At 32.9% G+C, this 27,847-nt stretch overlaps 3 protein-coding genes, 1 long non-coding RNA gene and 1 other non-coding gene across 6 annotated transcripts; 3 read left to right on the forward strand and 2 right to left on the reverse strand.

Annotated features, from left to right (window-relative positions):
- Positions 1-11,661: 11,661 nt before the first annotated feature.
- KUOX1 (KAR-UP oxidoreductase 1) lies at positions 11,662-14,461 on the reverse strand. Its single transcript, XM_012984488.2, has 3 exons — positions 14,219-14,461; positions 13,320-13,570; positions 11,662-12,415 (listed from the first exon to the last, which is right to left on the reverse strand). Exons 1-3 carry the CDS (start codon positions 14,459-14,461, stop codon positions 11,839-11,841), a joined length of 1,071 nt encoding a protein of 356 aa, XP_012839942.2. The 3' UTR covers positions 11,662-11,838.
- A 1,046-nt stretch (positions 14,462-15,507) lies between these two features.
- Positions 15,508-17,143, forward strand: LOC148770002 (uncharacterized). Of its 2 annotated transcripts, XR_016031779.1 has the most exons (4): positions 15,508-15,991; positions 16,506-16,638; positions 16,770-16,914; positions 16,979-17,143. It is a non-coding gene; the product is annotated as an uncharacterized LOC148770002 (long non-coding RNA). The 2 variants fall into 2 exon arrangements; XR_016031778.1 differs by having other exon boundaries at positions 15,533-15,991; positions 16,770-17,143.
- A 704-nt stretch (positions 17,144-17,847) lies between these two features.
- Positions 17,848-20,931, forward strand: LOC105963322 (uncharacterized). The gene is made up of 4 exons (XM_088818874.1): positions 17,848-18,008; positions 18,475-20,175; positions 20,351-20,754; positions 20,860-20,931. The coding sequence occupies exons 1-4, from the start codon at positions 17,942-17,944 to the stop codon at positions 20,929-20,931; spliced, it is 2,244 nt and encodes a 747-aa protein (XP_088675000.1). The 5' UTR covers positions 17,848-17,941.
- Positions 20,932-24,485: 3,554 nt separating this feature from the next.
- Positions 24,486-26,527, forward strand: LOC105960353 (peptide methionine sulfoxide reductase A3). Its single transcript, XM_012984508.2, has 2 exons — positions 24,486-25,088; positions 26,070-26,527. The coding sequence occupies exons 1-2, from the start codon at positions 24,561-24,563 to the stop codon at positions 26,319-26,321; spliced, it is 780 nt and encodes a 259-aa protein (XP_012839962.2). The 5' UTR covers positions 24,486-24,560; the 3' UTR covers positions 26,322-26,527.
- A 1,208-nt stretch (positions 26,528-27,735) lies between these two features.
- LOC148770003 (small nucleolar RNA snoR31/Z110/Z27) lies at positions 27,736-27,821 on the reverse strand. The gene has a single exon (XR_016031963.1). It is a non-coding gene; the product is annotated as a small nucleolar RNA snoR31/Z110/Z27 (small nucleolar RNA).
- Between the last annotated feature and the right edge of the window lie 26 nt (positions 27,822-27,847).

Below are 27,847 nucleotides of genomic sequence, written 5' to 3' on the forward strand. Positions count from 1 at the left end.
AAATTGTATAAAATTAGAAGTTTAGAGGGTGAAAGTGCATTAACTAATACATAAATAACAAATAAAAAAATTGTTAAAAAAAAATTGGTAGGGGGGGCGGGAGGACACCCTAAACATACTCATAAGTATAGTCATTATATGAGAATATGAGAGTGTAGGTTTACCCAATACACTTACATTAGTTGGCTGCAGATTATTTCATTACCGAAGACTACACGTGACTATAATCAAAAGTATGGTAATTGCATTTCGCCCTCTCTACTATTTTCAAACTCTTCCCTCACCAATTAGAAATATGTCGGTAGTGTTTGGATTCGCTTTGAGAGATATTTTCATTTCATTTTGGAGAAATATAACGTTTGTTTATATTTTGAGACAAAACAAAATACATTGTACCAGTCAAATCATGTTTAAACGTGTTAGAAAATGGTATTTCAGAAGAAAATTTTGAGGAATAAAAGTGATTTTTTTGCTTTTCAGTGAAGACATTTTTTACTGGGGTAAAGTGCATAAACCCCCATGTGTTATGGAAAACATGCACCAAACTCCCATGTGTTAAGTTTATTGCTTAGAATCCCCTGTGTTTTATTTTACCTTGCATGAAATCCCCCATTCCGTTAACAATTGTTAACCGTCTAAGGAGTTCCGTGCAAGTTTTTCATAACACAAGGGGGTTTGGTGCATATTTTCTTCAATATATGGAGAATTTATGCAAAAATATTTTATTTATATAAAATTTGATTTTTTTTTAAATTAAGTCAAACACATATATTCAATTGCAATATAAAAAATTAAAGACTAATGGTAATGATGAAAATCCTAACAATTCTTTTTTTGTTTTTTGTAATTTTGCCGTTTCCAATACAATTTTTTATATTTTAGAACATTGTTTTTATCATTTGGATTTCCAAAATTTGATTCAATTTCTTTAAAAAACCAATTGCATCAAAGTTGAAACAAAAAAAAACTGGAAATTTCCAATTTGAATTAAAAAAAGTATTTTATCAATGTATTTTAAAAAAATCAAAATTATATACTTAAAATCAATATTTTTATATATTCGTATAATTTATCTTGGATGTATTATATGCCAAAGAATATAAATAATATGAAAATTCGAACATGGTTTTGATATAAATAATTACATTAATAATTTTGAAAATTCGACTTTCAAAAATTGAATAAATGTATTTGACTTAATTTCAAAAAAAAACAATTCAACATTTAAATAAATAAATAAATTTTACATAAATTCCACTTGTATTGTAAATAACATATGCACCAAACCCCCTTGTGTTATGAAAAACTTGCATGAAATCCCCTAAATAGTCAACGGTGATAATTGTTAACGGAATGGAGATTTCATGCAAGATAAAATAAAACACAGGGGATTCTATGCAATAAAATTAATACAGGGGGTTTGGTGCAGGTTTTCTATAACACGAGGGGTTTTATGCAGTTTACCCATTTTTACTGTAGCAATCAAATCTTTTTACTGTAGCAGTCAAATTATATATGTAGGAGATAAACTTTTGAAATTGTTATCGGAACTTTTTTGGAAAATCTTAACAAACATAAATACATTTACGGGAAAGCATAAAAAATGAGATGAAAACCGAACGAGACATTGTCATCGTGTTCTTGAGCTATAGACCTCGCCAAGTATTTAAATTCATCTTTACCACTAAATGAATTGTTTCAACCGAACAAATGTAGTATAATCGAATTCTTCAAATATCTCGAGATAGTCTTCATTAATAACAAGGTATAAAAAATGTTTTATATGTTAAAATAAGTTGATTACGTCTGGTTCATGCGCACATATAACCATTTCCGGTGCATGTATTTACTTTGAAATTCAAATTTTGATTTGAGTTATGCTCTGAAATAAATGTAGTATTTTGGCAAAAAAAAAAAAAAAATTGTCGCTTGAAAGTTGGACATAAATGAAATGAGACTATGAGAGCATAAAATGGAAGAGTGTCAATATATCTTCAAATATTTTATATTAAAGCGCTTGAATTTATCAAACGTCCTCCTGCATTTAGCAAGTCCAATTTTAAAATTATGTTACAAGTCCCATTATCAAATTATTCACAATTTTATCAAACTCTAAGAATTATTATTGATATATTTATATTTTTATATTTATTAAAAACAATTATTCACAATTTTTTTTTTACTCAAAAAAAAAAAACAATTAAAATAACCTATCTCACTTATAAACTTCTAATACAATTAAAAAGGAGCTCAGAAAAAAAATGAGATTCAACTCATGTTTATCATATATATATATATATATATATATATATATATATATATATATATATATATATATATATATATGTATGTATATGAAAATAACCTTAAAAAGAAAACTGTTGCATTTTGGTAAAGGCTTGATGTTTCCATAAAAGTATATCCAAGCATAAAAATTGCAGTAATAATTAATAATTAAATGAAAAAAAATTATGCAAGTAATACAGTAATTTAGAGAGTGAATTGTGTGGAACAAAATTAGATCCAAAAATAATGTTTAAAGACCATAAACACGATAAGTGTACATGTGCATGAGTGGATCGGGAATGATTTGAATTTGAGGAAGATCTAATAGAAAGAAAATTCAATATTTATATATATTCATCAGAAAAATTCTGTATAAAACAACATGGTATAAAAATAAAATTCAAATCCATCCGCCTAAATAAAACACGGAAGAGTGTAGTTTACCCGGCGGGGTAGAGAAAAACCAAAGAACGAAAACGCAAAAGAGGAGGACAAAAGGTATGATATGGACGGCGCCCTCTGCAAATCTAGCGCCGCCCTTTTCCTTCTTCGCGGCATCGGAGAAAGGATCGTACAACGGCAGTTCATCGGCATCCAATGAGGACAGTTTTGATGACGAGGCAGACGAATTATTATGATAGCTCAAATGGTGGCCTTCCCGCACCCGATTGCTGCTCGCAGATCGATGCATTTCTTTTTTTCTTTTTTTTTAATTTGCAATCTTGAAAACACTCTTAGAGTTATTCCTTATGAGTAGTCTATGTGATGAACACTTGTGTTTTATATTTGTTTGACAGAATTTGTGGATATTCATTAAATTTCTATAAATAGAAATTTGGAATAATCCATATATATATATATGAATTATGATGATGGTATTCACTTGTTTATAGCATCTAAGATCTAATTCATTTTCGTTTGTTTAATTTGTTTCCTTTGTTCAATAACTCAGGCCATTAGATTTTGAATTAGATAGTGATTACTGATTAGTGTTAAGAAAAAGAATGCTGCATCAAAAATTACATGTGAAAATGTGACACAATTAAATACCAATCATATAAATAATTCGAATTGATTTTTTTATTTTATTTTATAGTTATTGTGTATTAAGGGCATGTTCGGTTACCTATATTCGATTAGACTGAATTACATGAGATTGAATTAACTCTCTACTGACTAATTAATTATTTAGTTAGCAGCGTGTTCGGTTTCTTAGATTAGATTTTCTATTAAATTTGTTAAAATTAGTTAATATATACGAATTGTCTATAAAACCACTTAGTTTACAATAATAAAATATGATTTTAAGGATAAAATTGTATTTTTCCTTTTTAGTCACCCCTATAAAATTAATCTCATGGGGAGGGGTACTACTAATTTAGTGAAATAATAACATTTAATAGCGGACGTTGATTTTAGTATATGTTTGAAAAATACTTATTTGGCGGTCTTTGTAATTTTTTTTAGAAGTAGATTAGTAGTTGTCGGTGATTGTGCGTAAACATTGTGATTTTGTTTATTTCTAAAAGTTAGTGTGTTTGTAAAATGTCAATAAAAGTAGAAACCCGTCAATTTTAGAAGCTGTTGCGTTTGGAAATATATTTTAATTTTCAATTTGTTTTTGTAAAATATTTTAAATTTCCTAATGAAGTATATTTAGATAAAACAAAAATGTGTGCAAATATAAAATGTAACTTTCCATCATTTATAAAAGTGCTTTTCGGTACTAATAAAAAAATGTATTCATGAATAAATTTATAAATAAAGGTTAAAAAACTCATTTTATGTTGTGCAAAAAAATTAACAAACAAACAAAACTAATAAACATGCAAAAAAGAAAAACATTAAAAAAAATACACATATTTGACCATGCATAAAAATAGGGATAATTACAGTTTTGGTCCCTCAAGTTTGCACGTTTTTTACTTTTGGTCCTCCATTGACCGCCGTCAACAAAATACGCACTAATGTTTTCACATTTTAACACATTTAGTCCATCCGTCTGTTTGACCGTTAAGTAGTAACGGTCAACGGTTGAATTTGGGGTTTTTCTTTGAGAAAATTGCAATAAGACCCCTGTATTCTTTCAAAATATTTTAAAAACCTCTAAAATTTTATACAACCATAATTTAACCCCTATTTCATCAATTAACCAATTTTAACCAATGACCCCGATTTTTCAAAATTTGGTAATCCGACGTTGACTTTCTTTTTAACTCAGTTGACTCTTTTGTCGATTGATCTTTTTTTCCCGCTGTTGACCGATGTTGAATGTCTCCTTAACAGCGTTGACATTTTTTTTCTTGATTTTTATGTTACTTTTATTTAAATTGTTGAGTAATGGAAAAATATAATTAAATAAAAATCAAAGCAGATAATCGGCGAGAAAATAATATCATAAAAAAATCAAAATAAAGAAAAAAAGAAAAAGTCAACGCATCTCAATGACGGAAAAATTTTAAGATAAAAAGAAAAAGAAAAAAAATATAATAATTAACGGCCGGTGTTAGCCCCAAAAACCGTTGTACTAGAGTCGTTATCTCATTTCAAATTACTCCGCACATGCCTAATTTGACATTTTTTTTTTCTTGATTTTTATTTTATTTTTATTTAAATTGTTGAGGAATGGAAAAATATAATTAAAAAAAAAAATCAAAGCAGATAATCGGCGAAAAAATAATATCATAAAAAAATCAAAATAAAGAAAAAAGGAAAAAGTCAACGCATCTCAATGGCGGAAACAAATTAAGACAAAAGACAACGATTAAAAAAAAAAGATAAAATTAACGGCCGGTGTTAGCCCCAAAAACCATTGTACTAGAGTGGTTATCTCATATCAAATTACTCCGCACATGCCTAATTCATCTTCTTCATATTTTCTTAGGAATAAATTCGGGATGCACTCGTGGTTCCATGAAGAAAAAATTGAGGGGAAGAAATTATGGATTTTAAATTTTTTTTAAATTATATTTAAGCCCTAGAATTTTAGACAAAATATTTGTTAAAAGTTTGTAATTTTAATATTATGATACTAGATATTAATATAGTAGTATTATTATTGTGTTATACAATATTTGTGTTGATCGGAAAAAAAATCAAAGGAAAAAGTTCGTAAAAAATCAAGAAAAAAAAAAAAGTCAACATTGTTAACCGAGAATAGAATGTTGGTGAACGGCGTCAAAATTAATATTAAATAAAAAGGTCAATGCAAAAAGAAAAAGTAAAAAATAAAATCAACGGCGTTCAACGGTCAGCGGTAATGGTAGTAAAAATCGGGGTCGTTTGTCAAAATCGATTAAATGATGAAATTGGGGTTAAATTAGAGTTGAATAAAATTTTAGGGGGTTTTAGAATATGCAGGGGTCTGAGTGCAATTTTTATCTGTGAAAAACCCCAAATTCAGCCCTAATTCAATAGTTGACCGTTACTACTTAACGGTCAAACAGACGGAGGGACTAAATGTGTTAAAATGTGACAACATTAGTGTGTATTTTGTTGACGGCGGTAAATGTGGGACCAAAAGTGAAAAACGTGCAAACTTGGGGGATCAAAACTGTAATTATCCCCATTAAAATACTCGTGCAAAAGTTCACATGCAAAAATAATAATGAAAACACGAACAGTAATATTAGGTTACATGATTACTCATCAACAAACACGCATAATTCACTCGCGCAAAAAAACATGCACAAAAATGAACTTTTATCGAAACACACACATAATCGAAACAAATTTTATCGAACAACTTTGAGGCGCGGACTATCGCTTTCTTTAAGAAGATATTTGTCCCCACTCAATTGAGTTTGCTATATAGGTTGCTGGCAATTCCTCTCCAAGATACAACAAAGCTGGATAAATAATCAATTAGGAATAATGATTATTTATAATTCTCTCTATATGAAAACTACAAACTGATAGATAAAAGTTAGTACATATCTCAAAGAAATGTGATTTATTTATAGTTATTGCAGGGATGTGAATAGAGGGTTGTACACTTTCACTACAGTTGATTCTATTCAAATGGTTGCAATTGTTTTTAGTTGTTTCTAGTTGAATAGTTGCATCACGTCATAAAACGTGTTTATATTATCAAACTATCCAACAATCCCCCACTAGTTTAATAATATTAACTCACATATATCAGTTCTATAAATTTATGCATATATATCTCAAGGTATCTATCGATTTTAACCTTAAGTTAGTGTTTTAATATCTCAAAGTTTTAACTAAATATTTGGTGGCCTTAGCTTAAACCAATACCTCTATGTTACAACTGGAAAAATTACACACATAAACTTATTTATTTCCAAAATGAGAAACCTAAAATTCACCACCATTATGGCCATGTGCATCATCCTCGTTTCATAAACATTTATAAGAATAAACAGAAAATCTTATTTAGAAGCGACACCACTTCAATGTTTATATATGTGAAGTTTATTTAAGTATCATTTGCTACTATAATATATATCCTTTCAATATTAACTTCATTAAGAGTGTAAACTCAACCTCCTAATCGTAGCAAATAACACTGTTGTTTGGGTTAATTAATCAATGTTATTCAGTCACATAACAGCAACTTGTTATTACCCATTAAACCTTAAACTATTGATGTACTAATGAAGGTTGGGTGTCCATTACTGATGACTATTAAAAAATGGTTTTAGTCCCATTCCTATTGTTGTTGTCTTTATCATGTCTCTATTTAGACCTTTAGTCACATGATCAGCCAAGTTTTTACTTGACCTCACATAAACAATAAATTACTCCATCGAGAATTAATTCTCGAACATACTCATGTCTCAAACTTATATGTCTTGACTTTCCATTATAACCATGTTATAGGCTCTAGACATTGTCGCTTCACTATCGCAATACAAAGAAATGGCTGTCATTGGTTGTGGCCACAACTCTATATCTAACAACATGTTTCTTAACCATTCGGCTTCTTTGCTTGCGGCACCTAGTGCTTTAAATTCTGCTTCCATAGTAGAATGTGAAATGCACGTTTGTTTCTTTGAAGGCCAAGAAACGGCTTCCCCTCCTAGAGTAAAAATCTATCCAGATGTTGATTTGTTATTACTTACATTTGTAATCCAACTAGCAACGGTATAACCTTCCAATACTGATGGAAAACCACTGTAAAAATATCCCCAAGTCTTTGGTCCTTTTAAGATACCCCAATATCCTTCCAATAGCTTTCCAATGCTCAATGCTTGGATTATTAGTATATCTTGACATCATACATACTATAAATGCTATATCCGGCCTAGTGGAATGCATTGCATACATTAAGTTTCCTATTACACCAGCATATTCAATTTGCGCAATAGCTCTTCCGAAATTTTCAGCAAGTTTTGAACTAGGGTCGTATGGGTATTTGCTTCTTTAATACGAAGATGAGTATATGTAATAAGCATATTATCTAATGTGATTGACACAAAGCATAGCCATCACTGTATTTCTTACTTTAATTCCTAAGATTGTATCTACTTCATGCAGATCTTTCATCTTAAAATTTGCAGTAAGATATTTTTTGGTTTCTAATATCCCAATCATATTAGTACCAAAAATTAGTAAATCATCAACATAAAGACAAACCATTACACCATAATCCTTAGTGAATTTAGAATAAATACACTTGTCAGCACTATTATGTTTGAATCCACTAAAAAGAATTGTGGAATCAAAATTTTCATGCCATTGTTTTGGTGATTGTTTCAAACCATAAAGAGATTTTACTAATTTGCAAACCTTATTTTCATTTCCTTGTAAAATAAACCCTTCTGGTTGTTTCATATATACCTCTTCATCTAGGTCTCCATTTAGGAATGCAGTTTGTACATCCATCTGATGTATATGAAGGTGATAGATTGACGCAAGTGCCATTAAAACTCGTATTCAAGCTATTCTTGCCACGGGTGCATAAGTATCAAAATAATTGATGCCTTCTTTTTGTCTAAATCCTTGAGCTACTAATCGAGCTTTAAAAGATTGAATTATACCATTCGTATTATATTTTCTTCTAAATACCCATTCACACCCAATAGGTTTAGATCCTAATGGTAAGTCAACAAGAATCCAAGTTTTATTGGATAATATTGAATCCATTCCATCATTGATAGTTTCTTTCCAGAATGCAGAATCCCTCGATGACACAACTTCTGAATATGTTTTTGGATCTTCTTCTATATTTAATAATATAAGTATTTTCCTATAAACAGAGTTTCCATCACCTTCTATGAGTAAAACAAGAGCTTGAGAAGAGATAAAGTCAGGACCTATATTATTTTCTTTCCTTATTCTTTGACTTTTTCTAGTTGGAATGTCTGTATTGTTCCTCTTATTGCTAAGAGAACTACTGGAATGTATGTCAGAAGAAATAGGCCTTATATTTTCATTTGTTGAATCACTACAAAATTTTGTTTCAAGAAATTCAACATCTCGTGATTCAACTATGACTTTGGACTCCGAATCTAGAAGTCTATAGGCTTTAGAATTTTCTGCATATCCAACAAAAATACTTCTCATACCTCTAGGTCCCAATTTCATTATTTTTGGATCAGGGACTCTATAAAAGGCTAAACACCACCACACTTTGAAATACTTTAGATTTAGTATTCTGCCATTCCACATTTCATAAGGTGACACGTGAATTTTCTTTGACGTAATTCTATTATGAATATGACATGGTGTAAGCATAGCCTCTCCCCATAAATTGAGAGGAACTTTAGCATTCAAAATCATCGAATTTGTCATATCCACCAACGTCCTATTTTTCCTTTTAGCCAATCCATTTTGCTATGGAGTATAAGGTGCAGTTTGTTGATGAATTATTCCATGTTCTTCAGAGAACCTCGAAAATTCGGTGGGAAAATATTATCGTCCCCTATTAGTTCTCAATACTTTGATTTCCTTTTCCTTTTGATTTTCAATTTCTGTTTTGTATCTTTTAAACATATCAAAAGCCTCATCTTTTGTTCTCATTAAATATACATAAATATCTGGAGTAATCATCTATAAATGTTATAAAATATATTTTTTACCTCTAGTGAGCACTCCATTTAATTCACATATATCAAAATGTACAATATTTAATAATTCAGAATTTCTTTTAGCACTAGGAAAAGGTTTTCTAGTCATCTTTGCTTGAATGCAAATTTCACATTTAAATTTTTTATTATGAGCATAATCTATAAAACCATGTTTAGACATATATTTCAAATAACTAAAATTTAAATGCCCTAAACGTTCATGCCATAAATTATGCGAATCAACAATATAAGCAGAAGGAGAAATTTTATTAATGCTGAGTTTAAACATTCCGTTACAAGCATAGCATTTTCCAACAAAGACTCCACATTTAGACAATATCAAACTATTAGACTCTAGTACAACTTTTATGCCATTTTTGCATAAGAGATTTGCAGATACGAGATTTTTTCTAACCTCTGGAACATAGAAAACATTCATAAGAGTTAGTTTCTTTCCAGAAGTGAAATGAAGTGCAATTGTTCATTTTCCCAGAACTTTGGCTGAGTTGCTGTTTCCCATCAAAAATTGTCCTTCATTTGTCAAACTCTTGAAATGGCTTTTATCATTGCATACGTGAATTGTAGCGCCGGAATCGAACCACCAGTCAGTAGAAAGAGAGACATCAGTCATATTAATCTCGGTTATTATTCCAATCTGCATTTCTGATATCATGGCCACTAATACCATTTGCTTGTCTTCCACAATATTTGCAGCATTAGACCCATTCGCACCATTAAAACCACCACGAGCATTTTGATTTTTCAAAAACCTACAATCATGAATGTAATGGCCATTCTTACCACAATGGAAACAAGCTTTAGTTTTCTTGTCAAAATTGGAACCTTTAAAGCCAGATTTCTTGAAGTTTTTCCCTTTATTAATCTTTAGACTACTATGAGTCTGTTTGTTATTGTTGACGTGATCTATCACATGTACATTGGAATTGATTTGAAAACCATCACGAACACGATTTTCTTCTTCAATTCCTAAATGTTTACCAAGCTTTTCCAAGAAAATCTCTTCTGTCATATGCAAAAGTTTCTTTCTGTAATCATTCCAACTCGGAGGTAATTTAGCAATAATAGCTCCAACTTGAAACGGTTCAGGAATTTTCATGTTCAAATCACTCAACATATTATAACTAGAACATGCAAGTCGTGAATTTGATCTAGAACAAAAAGTGTATCAACCGTTTTAAATTCAAAGTATTTCATAATAGTGAACTTATCTGTGCCGATCTTTTCAATCTTGTACTTGAATTCAAGTGTTGTCCAAATCTCCCTTGGTGACTTGATTGGAGTATACAGATCGTACAACCTATCCGAGTATTAGTTGTTCCGTATCTTTTTCCGATGGTTCTGGAAATGGCTGCAAAGTTGGATCCAAAACGTAGAAAATCTTCAAGGTGGTAAGATAAAAGGTCATCTTGTCCCGCCAACACGTGAAATTTATTCCATTGAAACGATCCAACTTCACAAAGTCTTGATTCATCATAGCGAAAGTTGCCGTCGAACTTGATCCTGCATCCATTGCTAATATATTCTTAAATTTGTTAGAAACTTTGAATAGAAACATATTTTATCGAACAGCTTTGAGGCGCGGGATATCGCTTTCTTTGAGAAGATATTTGCCCCCACTCAATTGAGTTTGCTATATAGGCTGCTGGCAATTCCTCTCCAGGATACAACAAAGCTGAATAAATAATCAATTAGCAATAATGATTATTTATAATTCTCTCTATGTGAAAAATATAAACTGACAGATAAAAGTTAGTACATATCTCAAATAAATGTGATTTATTTATAGTTATTATTGCAGGGATGTGAATAGAGGGTTGTGCACTTTTACTAACAGTTGATTCTATTCAAGTGGTTGCAATTGTTTTTAGTTGTTTCTAGTTGAATAGTTGCATCACTTTATAAAACGTGTTTATATTATCAAACTATCCAACAAAAAATACACGTACAAACCATGTACAAATGTACTCGCGCAAAAGTGCATACACAAAAACCGGTAATGAAAACACGAACTACTAAACTAGGACATGATTATGCATCAACAAACATGCACACAAAAAACATTAGCACAAAAAAATATGCTAAAAAGTACACGTGCAAAAACACTCGCAACAAAAAACATTAACAAAAATACACGTAGATAGCCATGCATAAAAGTACTCAGCTCGCGCAAAAGTACATGCGCAAAAATACTATTAAAAAATACAAACTACAAAACTAAGACATAATTACAAATCAACAAACATGCAGAAAAACACCCGAAAAAAAAAACATTCACAATTTAACCAATTTCATAAGAAAGAGAGCTTAAAGGGCTTTAAAATGAACTAAAAATAATAATTCCAATCTCATTCAAATTCGAACATACATACCCAAGACAAACAATAATTAAGTCCACTATTTTTCATACAATCTTCAGATCAACACAAAGACAAATTGGAAGAACCTTAAAAGAAAAACATAGCCATAATTAACCAAAAAAATAAAATAAAAAAACACATCACTTAGGAATCTTGATTGTATCCATGAAGTTATTCCCTTGTCCAATATCATTCTTGGAAATAAAATCAAGAAAATCCCTAAAACAGCTCTCTTTGTAACAAACCAGATTCTCTTCATCAACCATCTCCTTAGCACTCTCCATTTTCACATCCATTCCCAAAGTATGAAGCCCGGCAACCGAAATCCTCGTCTTCTCGCTATTAAGCGTCACTCGATGAACCACGCTTTTGTACCTCCCATTACTCAACACCTCCAATTGATCCCCAATGTGGACCTGGATCGCCCCGTGGATCGCGGGTACGGATCTCCACGAATCATCGGCCGGGTCGAGGATTTGTAGGCCCGGCGATTCCTGGAGGATCGTTGTCAGGCAGCCGTAGTCGGAGTGCGGAGGCAGGCCCAGCGCGTGCTGCGGCTGCGGGCACGGTGGGTAGCAGTTGACGGCCATCACTTGCATTCCTTGGTCTAGTTTGGTGCTCAAGTATTTCGGGCCTAGCCCGAGGGATTCGGTTATCAGGCCCGTTATCGTCTGGGCTAGCTTTTGTGATGCTTCCACGTAATCTCCCATTTTTTGTCTAGAAAAATTCGACATATATAGGATCAAATAATATTTATAATTCATAAAATTAAACAATATACATTTAATTTGAAATCATACTCTTAAAACTTACATGTATCGGTGCAAGTAGTTCGATACACGAGATGATCGACACACCAAATAATAATAAATAATAAAAAAAAATCCAAAGCTATGTTTGGCCCTATTTAATTTGCAACATTTCCATTCCTTTATTTAAAGGGAAATATTTTTGGAGAACATTTTAGAAAGAAATTAAATGTTTGTTTGCAATTTGATAAACGAATCAAATCATGTTTAAAGTGTTGGAAGAAATATATTTTGAAAGAATTATATATTTTGAAAGAATAATTTAAAAAGTAAAGTGATATTTCTTTGTACTGTAATGAAGACATTTGTTACGGTAGAGAAAGATGAAATTTGAAAATAAATAAAAGAAATCTACCACAATTGAAGTATATATAAAAATAGTAACCGTGTCGTGTGTATTTTATAAAACAAAATTGTCTAAATATTTTATGATGATATATATATATATATAATTGAAGATTTCATGACGTGAACAACACATGCATAACAATTCAATGCAGCGGTCAATATATCTGAACCTGCATACATACAAAGTTTGATTACGTCATGTCTTAAGATTAATATTTCGAACAAATAATTAAGGATGACGTGAGGGATGACGACTACTCTCTATCGTCGGCGTCAAGCTGCTAATTAACTGGGCTGTACGTCGGCCGGAGTATTTAATTAATAATTTTATAATATTTGAATAATTGGGAAATTAACCCTAAAATACAACATCCTAGATATGCTGACAAAGACAGATAATATACACATTCATGCAAATGCAATAAATTATATATAATAGTGAGAAATATATAATAAATAATCACCTGTAATCAGGTGGATTATGAGGCCACAATCCAACCCAATCCTGGAGAGGGTGAGCATAGTGCTTAAGAAAAACCCTCCAAAATTGAACCTTATAAGCTTCTCCATCCTTTAAACTTGTACCATATCTCACCGGATTGTGGACATCGTTCGACATGTATTCCGCCTTATCTTTCGTCGGCATATTGAAGAAATCGGATGCTGCACTAATTGCTCCATCAACTATTTCCTCCGGGATCCCGTGATTTATAACCTGTCCCACATATATATTTTTTCTTTTTTTAAAACCATGCTAATTAATTATCATATTATAATAATATAATCAAGATTTGAAATTGAATAATTATAACTAGTAATTAAATTATTCATGTGTGAAATTGTTACGATATGTTATTTAATATAATATTTATTATGTTATTTAAGTATTGTTTTAGTTAATAGTTTATTATTATATATATTAATTAATTAGATAGTATATTTTAGTTTATATATAACGTGTGTTTAGGGTTAGGGTAGATATTAAGTATTTTATTAGTATAGCTAATTATGTCTCCTAGTTAGATTAGGATTCTAGGGTTTTATTATCTTTAAATAGTCGTTTTGTGCTATGGTTTTATTATGCAGAGAGAAATATCAAAGAATAGATCTTACATTTCGTAGGACATATTTATGATACTCAAGAGATCATATCGGAAATATATCATGTAACAGACCAAATATATATATACCCCCTAGTGTCGTGCATATCATGTGCATGCAGTGGAGGAGAAAGCATATATATATATATATATATAGTGTCACACCCGGTTAAATACTTTTATTAACTACGTATACGTACGTGTTTATTAATTTCAATTAAAATAAATCTATCTATTTACTACTTCTAATTGAAATAACTTACTTGGAAGAAACCACTATGGCGACAAGCCTTGGCGATTTCGTCTACTAGGATCGATCGTCTGGATGGATCGTTCATGCCTGACAAGTCGATTAGCGGAACATTCGCGACATTTATTGGGTGCGCACTAGGCATGTCTGAAGTTTGTACTTGGTAGCATTTTGGTACGTAAGTAAACCCTAGTTCTTGTGCGGTTTCGCCCATCGGAAACGAGCTAGAACTCTCGTCGGCGTTCTTCTTCTCCATACTTGGAAAAAAAATAGTATTTAGAGGAAAATATGTGCAAAAAAATTAAAGGAAAGAAACAACAAGTTGGATGTAATAAAAATAAATAATAATAGATGAATTAAAACCAATGCCAAAAGAGGTATATTTATAGATGGTGTGAAATATTACATGCATGCATGCATGATGTATATTATGCTCTGTATCAGGACTATATAGTAATTTTAAATAATTTTTTTTATGTTGGGAAAAGGTATTGGTTCACCTCTTTATGAGTTGTGGACTATTTTTGGATTTTCATGAAGTAAGCGGACTTAATTTAAGGAGAGAGCGCTTTTGTCTTTTCACAATTTAAAAAAAAAAAAAAAATAATTAGAACAATAAAAAAGGAACTCGATATTATTTGCAAATTTTGTCCCTTTTTTTCGATCAAGATGGAGGTCGATCGAAACTTCATTTCTTATATCGAACAAAAATTATACGTATGTTCAAATTTAGTTCATTGTGGTGGTATTGAATTGAGCTCAAACGAGCATTTGACTATCCATTTCAAATCCAATATTATTCGAATAATATTTAGTTGAATTTTCAAGACATTAACTATAATAATGACTTCATTTTTGGTGACATAACTTCAAATAAATGCTTTCAAGTTGTTGAGAGAAAAGGGGAAAATTTTAGAACCAACGATTGTTGTTCGGTCTAGATACCGTGCAACGACATTTATTTACACACGACAAATACAGCCTTTACATTATTCGGCAGACTTTTCGTCCCGAAACATAACAAACCGCGTGATGAATTACGGTGTAAATTAAATGAAGCACAGAATAACTAAATTAGAAATGGAAGGGGCTAAAATTAACATATGAAAAATGTATAATTAGACTTGAAAAGATTTCATCCCAAATTTAATCCTGTACATATGATACTAAGTGCCTGCCTATTGAGAAAAATTCCGATCTTATTCAGGCTAAAAATCATTTTGCACCCCAAAATATAACAATGGGATAATTAGCAATACCCCCCTCATCTAGGTAAATGAGTTAAGAAAACCCCCCCTCCCAAAAATAATTAGAGAAAACCCCCTTACCTAATATTCTACCCAAATATTATTTAATAATTCCCAAACCACCCTTATTACCCTAACCCATTGCCTGCCGTTCTCTCTTCTTCTTTTGTTCGTTCCTCTTCTCGTCTTCTCACTTTTCTCCTCTCTTGGCAATTACCTCCGCCATGGATTATCGGTTAGAGGAAGATGCCTTTGTATTCGTCACCCAACTGGCCATGGAGGTGGTGTTCTTCGGATCTGGCTACAAGCGGCGGCCGAAATCTTCAGATCTGAAATCTCCGGCGATCTGGTGGACGAAATCTGAGGAGGAGGAGGGGAAATCGTCTGTGGCGGAGTGCATATCGGTATGTTTTCGGGAACTTTGAGCTCCGTTTCTTCCGCCGCCGTGGAGAGGACCTCTACACATTTCTTTTCCGCTAATGGTTTTCACCCTGCTCTCCTCAATCATTCACGGAACTTCTTCTCTCCACCGTCCTCAGGTCTCTCTTTCTCTCTTTCCCAAATCGTGAAAATATCCCGATTTTCTTTCTAGGTTTTTGGCTTCTGACTTGTGTGAAATTTAGGTCGAATATTGAATTTTGAAAGTTAATTAGCAGTTGTAAGCATTTCTATTGAAAACTAAGATTTTCAATTTGTGGTTGAAATGATTCTATGCTGCTGAGTTCATATGTGAATCGAGAAGGTTCCTTTACTTTGATATTCACGAAAAGAATCAAAGACTATAGTTATTTAGTTTTCATGCCTTAGTGATTTTGTAACTTTGGGCTTACAGATTCGTCAAGTGTGCAAGTTCCAAGGTCTACTTGCTATAAAGATGCCTCTTTTTTACATTTTCTGCATCATTAACTTTTTTTTTTTACATGGCTGCTATGTTAAGTTTTTTTAGCATGATTCTCAATGCTTATAATATTTCATTTACACCGCCGCATCGACCACCACCGTCCCTTCGTCGTTCAGAATTGTCTCACCGTTTCTTCTTCTGCACACACACAGAAGCCCAAAATTAAATTATGGCAAAAATGTTGCTGGAACTCCCGCTGCTAACCAACTCTCTCCGGCTGCCTTTCGATGCCGATCAAGCCTATCTCAACCGGAAATCCTTCCTCCAAACCCTCAATTCCCGTAGGTATGTATCCATCAGTATTTGTGGATGCTGCTTAGATTCGAATAATCCATCGTATTTTTTTAGATATTTTTACAGTTTGAAAAATGATCTTGTTTTGTGTTAAATATGTATATATACTCTGTACTAATTAGAATATGGAAGTGGGGTGGTGATGGTGTGGTGTGGCGACGACATGGTGACGATGAAGAGCAGATCTAGGGTTTTTTGGTCGATTGTGGCGGAAGACGGCGCAGAAAAAGAAATTCGCGCAGGCAGGGCCCTTAATCGACTATGTGTGTTTAATCGACTATGTTCAATAGTCGATTAAGGCTTAATCGACTATGTTCAATAGTCGATTAAGGCTTAATCGACTATGTTCAGTAGTCGATTAAGGTTAACCGACTCCAGTTGTTATTTTTTTTTTTTTGTTTTCTGATTTTTTGTTTATTGATTCCAATGTATAAATCAATTACAATGTTTGTATATATTTTTTTTAAATATAGTTGATTTTGCATTTTTTTTGTAATTGTGATTTGTTATTTTTAATAGCTAAAATTTTAATCGACTATGCATTATAAACCTGATAGAGAAAAAAATTAAAAAAACCCAAAAACATTTAAAAACAAAATTAGAAAAAAAAATTAAAAAATTAAAGATTTTCCTTAATCGACTATGAAGCATAGTCGATTTAAGACTAATCGACTATGCGTCATAGTCGATTAAAAAATCGGAAAAAAAAAGAAAAAAAAAAATCGCGGAGCGCTGAGGTGGCGGGGCGGGGGTAAAGCTGGAAATACATAATGGCTGCAAATGGGTGTGGACTTTTCTCAAATGGACTAAAATATTTTGGGCCTCCCTCAATTAAAAAAAGTAGTGAGGGGGTTTTCTCAAAGAGCCCCTATAACAATAGCAACAATATGCACCCTCACAAATAAAAAAAGACAAGGTGCACCCTCAAATTAAGATTAATTTAACAAATTGCATCCTATAGGTAAAAAATTAACATTTCACATTTTTTACGACAAAATCCAGATTAGCAAGGAAGGGTATATCAGCCATTTCAGATTTAATTTCACTCACGTGCCAGACACGTGAATTTGAAATGGGTAAGAGTGTCATTGACTTCAACCCTATTTTACAATTCTATTTTCTTCTGTTAGTATTTTTGTACCCAAGCGGCCAAGCCACCACACTGCGGAAGATCATTCCTTCATATTAAGGTAAACAAATTTCATCCAACTCATTTTTTTCTACTAATTGTTTCTGAAATGATATTGAACCAGAACTATTATAACATATTTTCTGTTGTAGTATTCTAACAACAATGACAGAACAATTGCAAAATGGAGATGATCCGAGCGAACCGATGTGTGCCCAATCCCCAAACTACGGTGAGATGATAGTGCCATTTATATATCTAATGCAAACCTTTCCACAGACGCTAAATGTATATGACTATATGTAATAGTTATTATTTTGATTTATTTATCATTGGGTGGTGGATTATATTGCAGTAAGTTAGAGAAATACTTGTATTATTCACACATAAGTTACAGAGGGTAAAAGTTGTATTATCAATTATCAATGAAATAGTTGGGTATTGACCAAATCATATGATTTTTAAGTAGATTTATTTCTTATTTTCGCATTGGTCTCTGTTCCAAGCATTTGTTTATTTTGTCTACATCTTCTCATGCATACATAATAAGCATATTAAAGATATTGTAGTGGGAATTTAATGGAGCACGCATACAGTCTGAGTATATATATGAATTATTAATAATTGTAATGCAATGAAAATAGTGACTATTTTTATTTCGGGGTACTAAAAGTGAATCCTAATTTTTTTATTGACAGAAAAATCACACGTGCTTCATGCTGGGGAAGATAATATAGGTTATGATGCTGATATGGATTGTTTTATCAACGAGAGTCAAGATGATGCAGATGATACAATCAATATAGATTATGAGAATGACATGCACTACAAGGCTAGTGAATTTGATTTCTCAGGAATTATTGAGGTTGAAAATAAAACAAATTCAGAAATTAGTGTTGATGAGCAAACTGATGAGGATATCCAGGCAGATCCACTTTATTCGGATGGTTTTTATGACAGTGAATTTGAAGATGATGATGAATTATATGATGACAACATTGATAAAGAGGTTGAATGGAGTGGCATTAGAGAATCTGATATTGTTAGTGGAAGAGGCAATATTGGGGGAGGAAATATAGTTGAGCATACTAGACTAAACATAAACACATTATCAGTACCCCCGAGATCATGTGGCAGCAGAACACAATTTCCAGTGTATCATGGCGATGCAGAACATTCTGATTTTGAGTTTAGTGTGGGTTTATGCTTTAAATCTGCAGCTGAGTTTAGAGAGGCGATTAGAACTTATTCTACTAAACAAGCAAGGCCTTTGGTTTTTAGGAAGAACTGCAGTAACAAAGTTCAAGTAACTTGTGAATGCGGTTGGAAAATTTTTGCTTCTCATGTTTCTAAAGTAGATAAAACATTTCAAGTGAAGACAATTAATGGTGAACATACTTGCGTCAGGGCTTTATTCGCTAAGCATTGTAGCTCCAAGTATCTCGCTAACAAGTACGTAAGTCATTTGAGAAGTAATCCCGAGTGGCCTGTCAACTCAATGCTAGAAATAATGCAGATGGAATGCAAAACTAATCTGACAATTTCGAAGATGCACAGAACAAAAAAACAGGCATTGAAATTGAATGAGGGAACAGAGGCCCAACAATATGCCAAACTGTGGGATTACATTGAAGAAATGAAGACAAAAAATCCCGACACCACCATCAAGGTTAAATGTAAAAGTGCGATGGATTCTGAAACCGCAACTTTTAAAGCATTATACATTTGTTGGGGTGCTCTCAAGAAGGGTTTTTTAGCGGGATGCAGACCGATCATTGGCTTGGATGGGACTCACTTGAAAACTGCCAAAGGAGGTGTTTTGTTAACTGCAATTGGTGTTGATGGCAATAATTGCATGTACCCCTTTGCATATGCTATGGTTATCAAGGAAAATACCAAAACATGGGAATGGTTTGTAAGTTTACTTATTGATGACTTGGGAATTAAAAATAGTTTTGGGTATACGATAATTTCTGACAAGCAGAAGGGTCTGATTAAGGCGATTGAGAATTTATTACCCAATTCTGAACATAGATTCTGTTTGAGACACATGTACAACAACTTTAAGATGAAGCACAAAGGATTAGCTTTGAAAGACTTGTTGTGGAGGGCTGCTACATCGACTAGAGTGGCGGACTTTAACAGAGTGATGGAGGAATTTAAAAAAGTTGATTCTGCCGCATTTGATTGGTTGAAAGGGAAATCTCCTATGAATTGGTCTAGATCCCACTTTAGTACTTGGCCTAAGTGTGACATGCTATTGAACAACTTGTGCGAAAGTTTCAACAGGGTGATTATGAAAGCTAGGGATAAGCCAATAATTACAATGTGTGAGATAATCAGATTACTGTTGATGAAGAGAATTCATGTGCAAAGGGATAAAGTTTTGAAGTCTAAAGGTGAAATATGTCCTAATGTGCAAAAAATTTTAGAAAAAAAATAAGAAAAAAGCCCATGAATATATCTTAAGTTGGAACGGAAGCCATAAGTTTGAAGTTAAAAGTTGGCTTGGTGATCAATTTATTGTTGATGTAAAAAATAAAACCTGTAGTTGTAGAAGGTGGGATCTTACAGGTATTCCCTGTGTTCATGGCATTGCTTGTATATTCCACAATAGAGCTAAGGTGGAAGATTATGTAGATAAATGGTATACCAAAGATACATTTTTTAAGGCATATGAGCATGTGATGGAACCTGTAAGAGGTAGGGAGGAGTGGCCACATTCAAATTTAAAACCATTGGTACCATGGATTTTAGAGACCAAAAAGCTTGGAAGGCCATGCAAATATGCAAGGAAGAAAGAACTGGATGAGTTAATAATCCAGCAAGAGATTGGGAAAAAAATGAGAAAAGGAGGATCTAAGTACATGTGCTCGAAATGCGGAAGAGTAGGACACAATAAAAGAGCATGCAAGGAGCCACCACGATCTAGTTTACCAATTAATCACTGCAATCAAAGATCAAGAACTAAACTCCCTGTAAGTTACTATATTTTTTGTGTTTATTTATTTTTTATAATTAAGTTATGTCAAAATTTACATGCCTCTTGTATCTCTCAATATGATGAAATTTATAACCTGCAGGTTAAGAAGAAAGTTGCTACATCTAATCAGCCTCTTGATTCAAACATTAATGTTGGTGTAAATGTTTATTAATACTACAATAATTATGGTGGTGCTATACTGACACAATCAACAATTAATACACTTTTTTTTGTGTGGATCTTTTGTAGGGGTCTACCATTAATGTTGCATCTTCTATTAGGATACACGAATAGGAGGATGGTAGTTTTGCGGCTCAGTCAAGTACGGGAAATTCTACTGCAATGAAGACCAATAGCTGATATAATTTGTGAAAATTGTTTCGATACATTGATTTTAGGGTGTTGCATGTCTTGTTCTTTTTTATGAAAACTAGTAATTTGTTTTCATGGATGCCAAACTCTTATTCTGATGAGAATGGATACTTCACAATTTTTAGTTTGATAGATAATTTTCTTGCTCTAGAAGTCTCTGTTTAAGTTTTTTCTTTTTTAGCTCTCTCCTTTGGATAGCATGATACAGCAAAAATAAGGTTTACTCTGTGCAATGCAGAAACTAATTTCTCATTAAACGAGAACCAACAACTATCAATCGACAAATAATAGAAGTGCCCTAAAGCTCTCCAATACTTTAGTGGTTTTTTTATTAAAATTGGCATTTCTTAACTCCATAGACAGCTTGTATACAATCTCAATTCTATTTGAATTCATCCATTTTGCTATTAATTTTACAGTAAATGAAATTGATGGGAAAAACTGGTACGAATACATTCCTCAATATATATATAATATATTATGTATATGGTATAACCCATAATCCCTGCAATTTTTTTGTATTTGTCAAACCTATGGTCACTTGGGTAGAAGAAGAAAATAGAATTGTAAAATAGGTTTTCAGTCAATGACAGTCTTACCCCTTTCAAATTCATGTGTCTAGCACGTGAGTGAAAATAAATTTGAAATGGCTAATATACCCTTACTTACTAATTAGGATTTTGTCATAAAATATATGAAAACGTTAATTTTTAAGGGTGCACATTGTCTTTTTTCATTTGTGAGGGTGCATATTGCTACCATTGTTATATTTTAGGGTGCAAAATGATTTTTAGCCTCTTATTCATAATTATTCGGTGTGCAATGATTATAATAGCTCAACGGATACCCAACATAACTCAATAAAATGAAATTGAATCCTCTTACTTTACAAGTAGATATATTTTTTTTAGGGAAAAAAAAGACTTTTTATTAGGCAAAAATCGCCAAATTTGGAGGAAGGGTGAATCCTTCAATACAAGAGTTGTCATACGATTTCTCAATGGCATAAGCTAATCTATTACCAATGCGCTTAATAAAAGCAAATGAGATGAAGTGAAAAGTACGAGAAATATCAAAACAATCATCAAGAAGAGCACCAAACGAGGCAGAAGTGGATTCTCCTCTTGTTAGTTATCCAACCAGCCTTCTGCAATAACTTTCGATAATAATTGAATTCCATCCGATTTCTTTAGCACATGCTCACGTCTTCGAAAGGATGTTGCTGCCAAATCGATCTCGCTCCTCGGCACTCTGTAATGACATGAATGAAAGATTCGATCAGTTAATGTGTAGTCGGGAGAATGTTCAGAATCGAGCATCACAAAAAAATTCTAATCTTGGGAGGAATATTCAAATTCCAAAATTTTCGACAGATCGGAGACTCAACACCACTAGAGGCTTGCCCCTGGCTAGTGGCTAGTGTCATGCTTGCTCAGAGTTTGACGAAACGACTTTATAACAAGAATTAACAGTGAATTTACCATGCGGAGTATAATGCCAGACCATAAGATCTGCTGCTCGAAAGCTTCCGATGGGGACAGAGAAGATTTGATCCCTATCAATCGGCCAAAAAACGTGGTTGATGATGATTGCATTCCAAGTGCCGGAAGCCGGGTCGATGAGATCCGCAACCGAGTTAGGAAACGCATTATGAATCGGTCGCCTCGTAATGACTCGAAACCATCCATCTTCAGTGATCCAAGGGTTCCCCAAATCGAAGTTGTTGTTCCATTTCCAATCCTAATTCTGATCCCTGCATTTAACCATTGTCGTGCCGCCAAGATACCCCTCCACGTTGCCGAAGGTCGAGCCCTGTAGGGTATCAAACTGCCAAGTTCCATAAAACCTAATTTAGTATAAGTTCCCCTTGAGCAGTATTGGTTACTGCTAAGGAGAATATATACACTCAAGTACAACAGAAAGATAGAAATAAAGGTGAATAAAATTGAAAGATAAATAGATTAAGAATATCAGCTCAATCTTCCAATTTTTCACACCAGAGATTCACACTTTCCACTATACACCACCAGAGTACCTGAAGAAGAACATATCTTCTTTCTCTCTCAACACACAAACCCTAGTTTCACCCACAATACCACAAAGGAAAGAACAGATCAAGCACTCAAGCTTACCGGGTCCAAATTATTATTTAAATCATTATTTGGAGAAAATCGAATTTTAGTCTTGGCTGAATACTTAATCAACGCATAATAAAAACCGGGTCCAAATTTAGACCGGATGGTCTGTTTTAATAGGAAAACCGGATGCCATTGGATGATTGACACGTGGATAGTTTAAATAAAAATATAATTATGATTCTAATCCAGCATAACCCATAACTCCTCTAACCCTAATTATAATTAGCGTGATTTATTAAGAGTTAAAACTTAAGAGTGCCACATGTCAAAAAATTAGTGGAATCCGATTTATATTAAATATCGGCTGATCCGCTCAGAATTTAATCTCATAAAAATATCGAGAATAATATATCATAGGATAAATTACACCTACACATCTGAGTTGCGCTAAAATAACTTTAAGGTCCCTGTGGAATTGGTAATTACGGCCACACCCCTGGAACTATTACCATAGCCGAGATTTCATGTCTTGGGAACTAATATGCACTATATTTTTTTCGAGCACCGTTCATGCTACTATAGATGAAAATTTTGTAAACCTTATATATAATAATAAGAATTGAAGAAATATTAGTAGAGTCATGTCACCACCCTAGCTCTATGTTGTCTCCACCACTGCCTGAAAAATAGTCCGTCAGAACTTAGAACACTAACGAAATAACTTATCTAGTGCATTATTCCGTTAAGGGTTTCTAACAATGTTTCACGGGGTGATTGTAATTACCGATACTATAGGAACCTTAAATTTATTTTAGCATACCTCAGAGGTGCAGATGTAATTTACTCTGTATTATATATCTAATAAAGGGTAAATTACAACTACCTCCCTGAGGTATGGTCAAATTACAAAAATCCCCTTCCTGTTTGGGTATTTACAACCACCCCTCAACTATAAAATTTAGTGGAATCTTCTAGATTATATGGAATATTATTACTTTTGTACCCGTTTTATCCCATTCGAACTCCACATTTTGAAGTAAGATGATCGTAATATGTGTTTTTTGGCTTGTATGTGAAGTAAGATGCATCACAAATTAGAGCACATTCCACGAAATCCAGATGATTATGTTGAATTTGACACCATAATGGTGGAGGTGTAATAAAAAAATCATAATGGAGGGGTAGATGTAATTATCCAAACAAGAGGGGTTTTTTCGTAAATTGACCATATCTCAGGGGGTTGGTTGTAATTTACCCATCTAATAAATTATCCGCATCTTTGATCTTTCAAACACGACACCCCCACAAAAAGAGAAAAGAGAGAAGAGAAAAACGTGTCTCTCTGAGAGAAATGATGCTCAAAATCACCACAGCCACAACTTCCACCACCACCACCATTTCCTCCTCCTCCTCCCCACGCCTCCTCTCATCTCTCCCCAAATTATCCTTCCTTAAACCCTTCAATCCCCACCGTGCTCCTCCCATCAGACGCCCTACCATCTCCACCTCCTCTAAAATGAGTTGGCTCAACAAGTTCGGCCTCGCCGCCCGCTCCCCCACCGACTCCTCCTCCTCTTCCGCCGCCGTTTGCCAGGGCCCCGACGACGATTCACCTGCTCCGGGTCAGCAGTTCGCTCAAATCGGGGCGGGTTGTTTCTGGGGCGTCGAATTGGCGTTTCAGCGCGTCCCCGGTGTCACCAAGACGGAGGTCGGGTACACCCAAGGCTATCTGGATAACCCGACTTACGAGGATGTGTGCTCCGGTACCACCGGCCATTCGGAAGTGGTTCGGGTTCAGTATGACCCGAATGAGTGCAGATTCGAAACCCTGCTCGACGTTTTCTGGTCCCGCCATGACCCGACCACTCCCAATCGCTCGGTGATTTTTTTTTAATCCTTCTCTTTAATTTTGGGTTTTATGTGATTAGGGTTTGGTGATTGACTGTTAGGGTTTGATTTCTTTTTATATATTTTTGAAATGGCTGGTTACAGTACTATAGAAATTGGATTCAAAATATTCGTATTCAATCGCATAAAACTGTTCGATTGATTGCGCAAAATTGGTAGTGAATAAGAAACTAAGAAACGTCGAGGTTGTAATCTGAATTACAGTCTCTTTGGGCTTATTTGATGGGGGTTTTTTAATCGAGTTTGCTGTGAACTTAATTTGGTGTGCCTGGAAATTATCTCAAATGTGGGGTTTTTTAAATCGAGATGCGATGACTGCAGCTGTTCGAAATTCAGCTGTTGAAATTGGAGTTAGCTGCTATTTGAAATGTTCTTGTGAATCCTAGGTGATTGTCAAATGTTTCTTTGCTGCATATTGTTTCATTGTATGTGTCATCGCTTCAAAACTCTAAATTACAGTGTGAGGTTTTCATTCACCTTAGAATTAGTCTTTCGGTTGTTACCATTTTTGTCTTGAATACTTTTTCACTATCAAAACCTACTCGACAGATGGCTTATTTGGTTCCCGTTTGAGAGCTTAGCTTTCTTGTCGGTCCTCTATTTGGTTCCCGTTTGATCGTAAATTTTGTATCCAACTGCATATGCCTTGTAACATATCGTTCGCTCTCACTCTAAATCATATATAGGTCGAGAAGAGCCACTATTTTGCTTTATGTCGGTCGGTTTCGTGCAATTATTTTTTTTTTGTCGGAAAAACAAGAACCGTTTCAATTGCTATGTAGATAAACAATATAGTTCTAAATTCAATTTACAATCGTGCTAGGCAATGGCGTGAGTCAAACCTCTGATAAACAATAATCGTAATACTTGTTTTTTCTTAGTCCGATCATATCATAATTTGCGTGTGATGGAGAATTATAATGAAGTCGGTTTTTGGTCTTGTCCTGTACAGGGGAATGATGTAGGAACTCAGTACAGATCTGGGATATACTTCTACACACCCGAGCAAGAAAAAGCGGCATTGGAGTCGAAGGAAAGGCAACAAAAGCTAATGAGCAGGAAAATCGTTACTGAAATACTTCCGGCCAAGAAATATTACAGAGCGGAAGAATATCACCAGCAATATCTTTCGAAGGGCGGTCGACTCGGATCCAAGCAATCTGCCGAGAAAGGCTGCAACGATCCAATTAGGTGCTACGGCTAAAATTTCCAAAGGTAATAATAAGTAATAAGGGGATGGATGGATATATATGTGGTTTCTGAATAAATTATCCTTGGCACTTTTTTTTGTACCTTGTTGTTGCGGTGAGAAGTGTTGTATATCTTGCGAATGTTGTTTCTGGGCATGTAATATGTGTTTGAACTTATTTAACTAAAGCTCTGGTTTTTAATAAAAGTTCAGACAATAAATTTGTACCCTTGTTTTAGCTGTTCAAAGATTTTTAGAAAGTGTCTTGTGGAGGAGTACAAAGGTGCTGATACTGATAAAAACAAATGTGAAAAGATTATGAAGAAGCTTGAATTATCTTGCAATTTTTGCCATTTGCGGTGGGGTTTTTGTTTATTATTTGCAATTTTAATTATTATTAATTACATTTAAGGTATATTGTAATTTTAACACAAATAGAATTTCTTAAACCAAAGTTAATATTCAATTTCATTACTTTATTATAAACTCAAATTCTTTTGTTTTTAAAACACTCATTTTACAGAGTTCTAAAATAGTCTATTTGAATAGTCAACAATGTAGATATTAAAAATAAGGCTTAATTTCATTTTGCCTCAAAACACATAAATGATTCACAATGCACCATGAATTGAATAATAAAGACAATTTCATTTTTCGTTGGTTTTTTTTTAGGATGCAAAATCAAATAGAAAAATTGTTATTATCTTGAATCTCTAACCTAATTTGGAAGCTCTTATCACTAAATTATTCGATTGTTGGATCTTTTATTGTAAATGGTTGAAAATATTTAGAAGAAAATATAATTTTCAGATAACTTTATAACATAATAGATAAATGACTTTTTTCATAAAATATTGTATTTTGATAAAAAAAATATAATTTTTAAATACGTTTGTTTATGAAGTGTATTTTTATTTTTGCACTTTATATTTTCAAAAGAATTAATGAATAAAAAAAATATTTGAATTTTGGCATCTTAAAAAATATCACTAAAAATATTAAATTACATTATTTAATTTTAAAAAATTATTTGAAGTGCATTATACATGATAGTGGAAAATGCTATTAATTTATTTCGAGGCAGCAAGGATACAAAATGGTATAATTGAAATAATTCTAATATAGAAACCATGATTATGTATTTTTAAAGTCGAATAAATCATCAAAAAAGAAAAGTAACATTGAACATTTCTATTATATATAATCAAATCTGAGATATATTTTCAATAACAAAGTGTAGAATGTTGAAAACCAGAGTACAAATATTTCAAATTCAAAGTGTAGAAACTAGGCAATAAACTTTTAACATTAAAAACTTATATTTAAAACAAAATAAAAAACATAATAATCCTAATAAATTTGTTGAAAGAAATTATTTTTTAAATTACCAATCACAAATTAAAAAGAGGAAATTAAATAAGAGAATTAGGTCATCATCAGAATAAGATTCATTTTCATTCGCAACAGCGTCCAAAGGTGTCCTAAGATTAATTAAAATATTCATCACTTGATAACCAATTCCCCAAAATTAAAATAAAAAA

Source organism: Erythranthe guttata, chromosome 6 (genome assembly GCF_056151865.1).
Source record: "Erythranthe guttata isolate IM_541 chromosome 6, IM_541, whole genome shotgun sequence".
Lineage (NCBI taxonomy): Eukaryota > Viridiplantae > Streptophyta > Magnoliopsida > Lamiales > Phrymaceae > Erythranthe > Erythranthe guttata.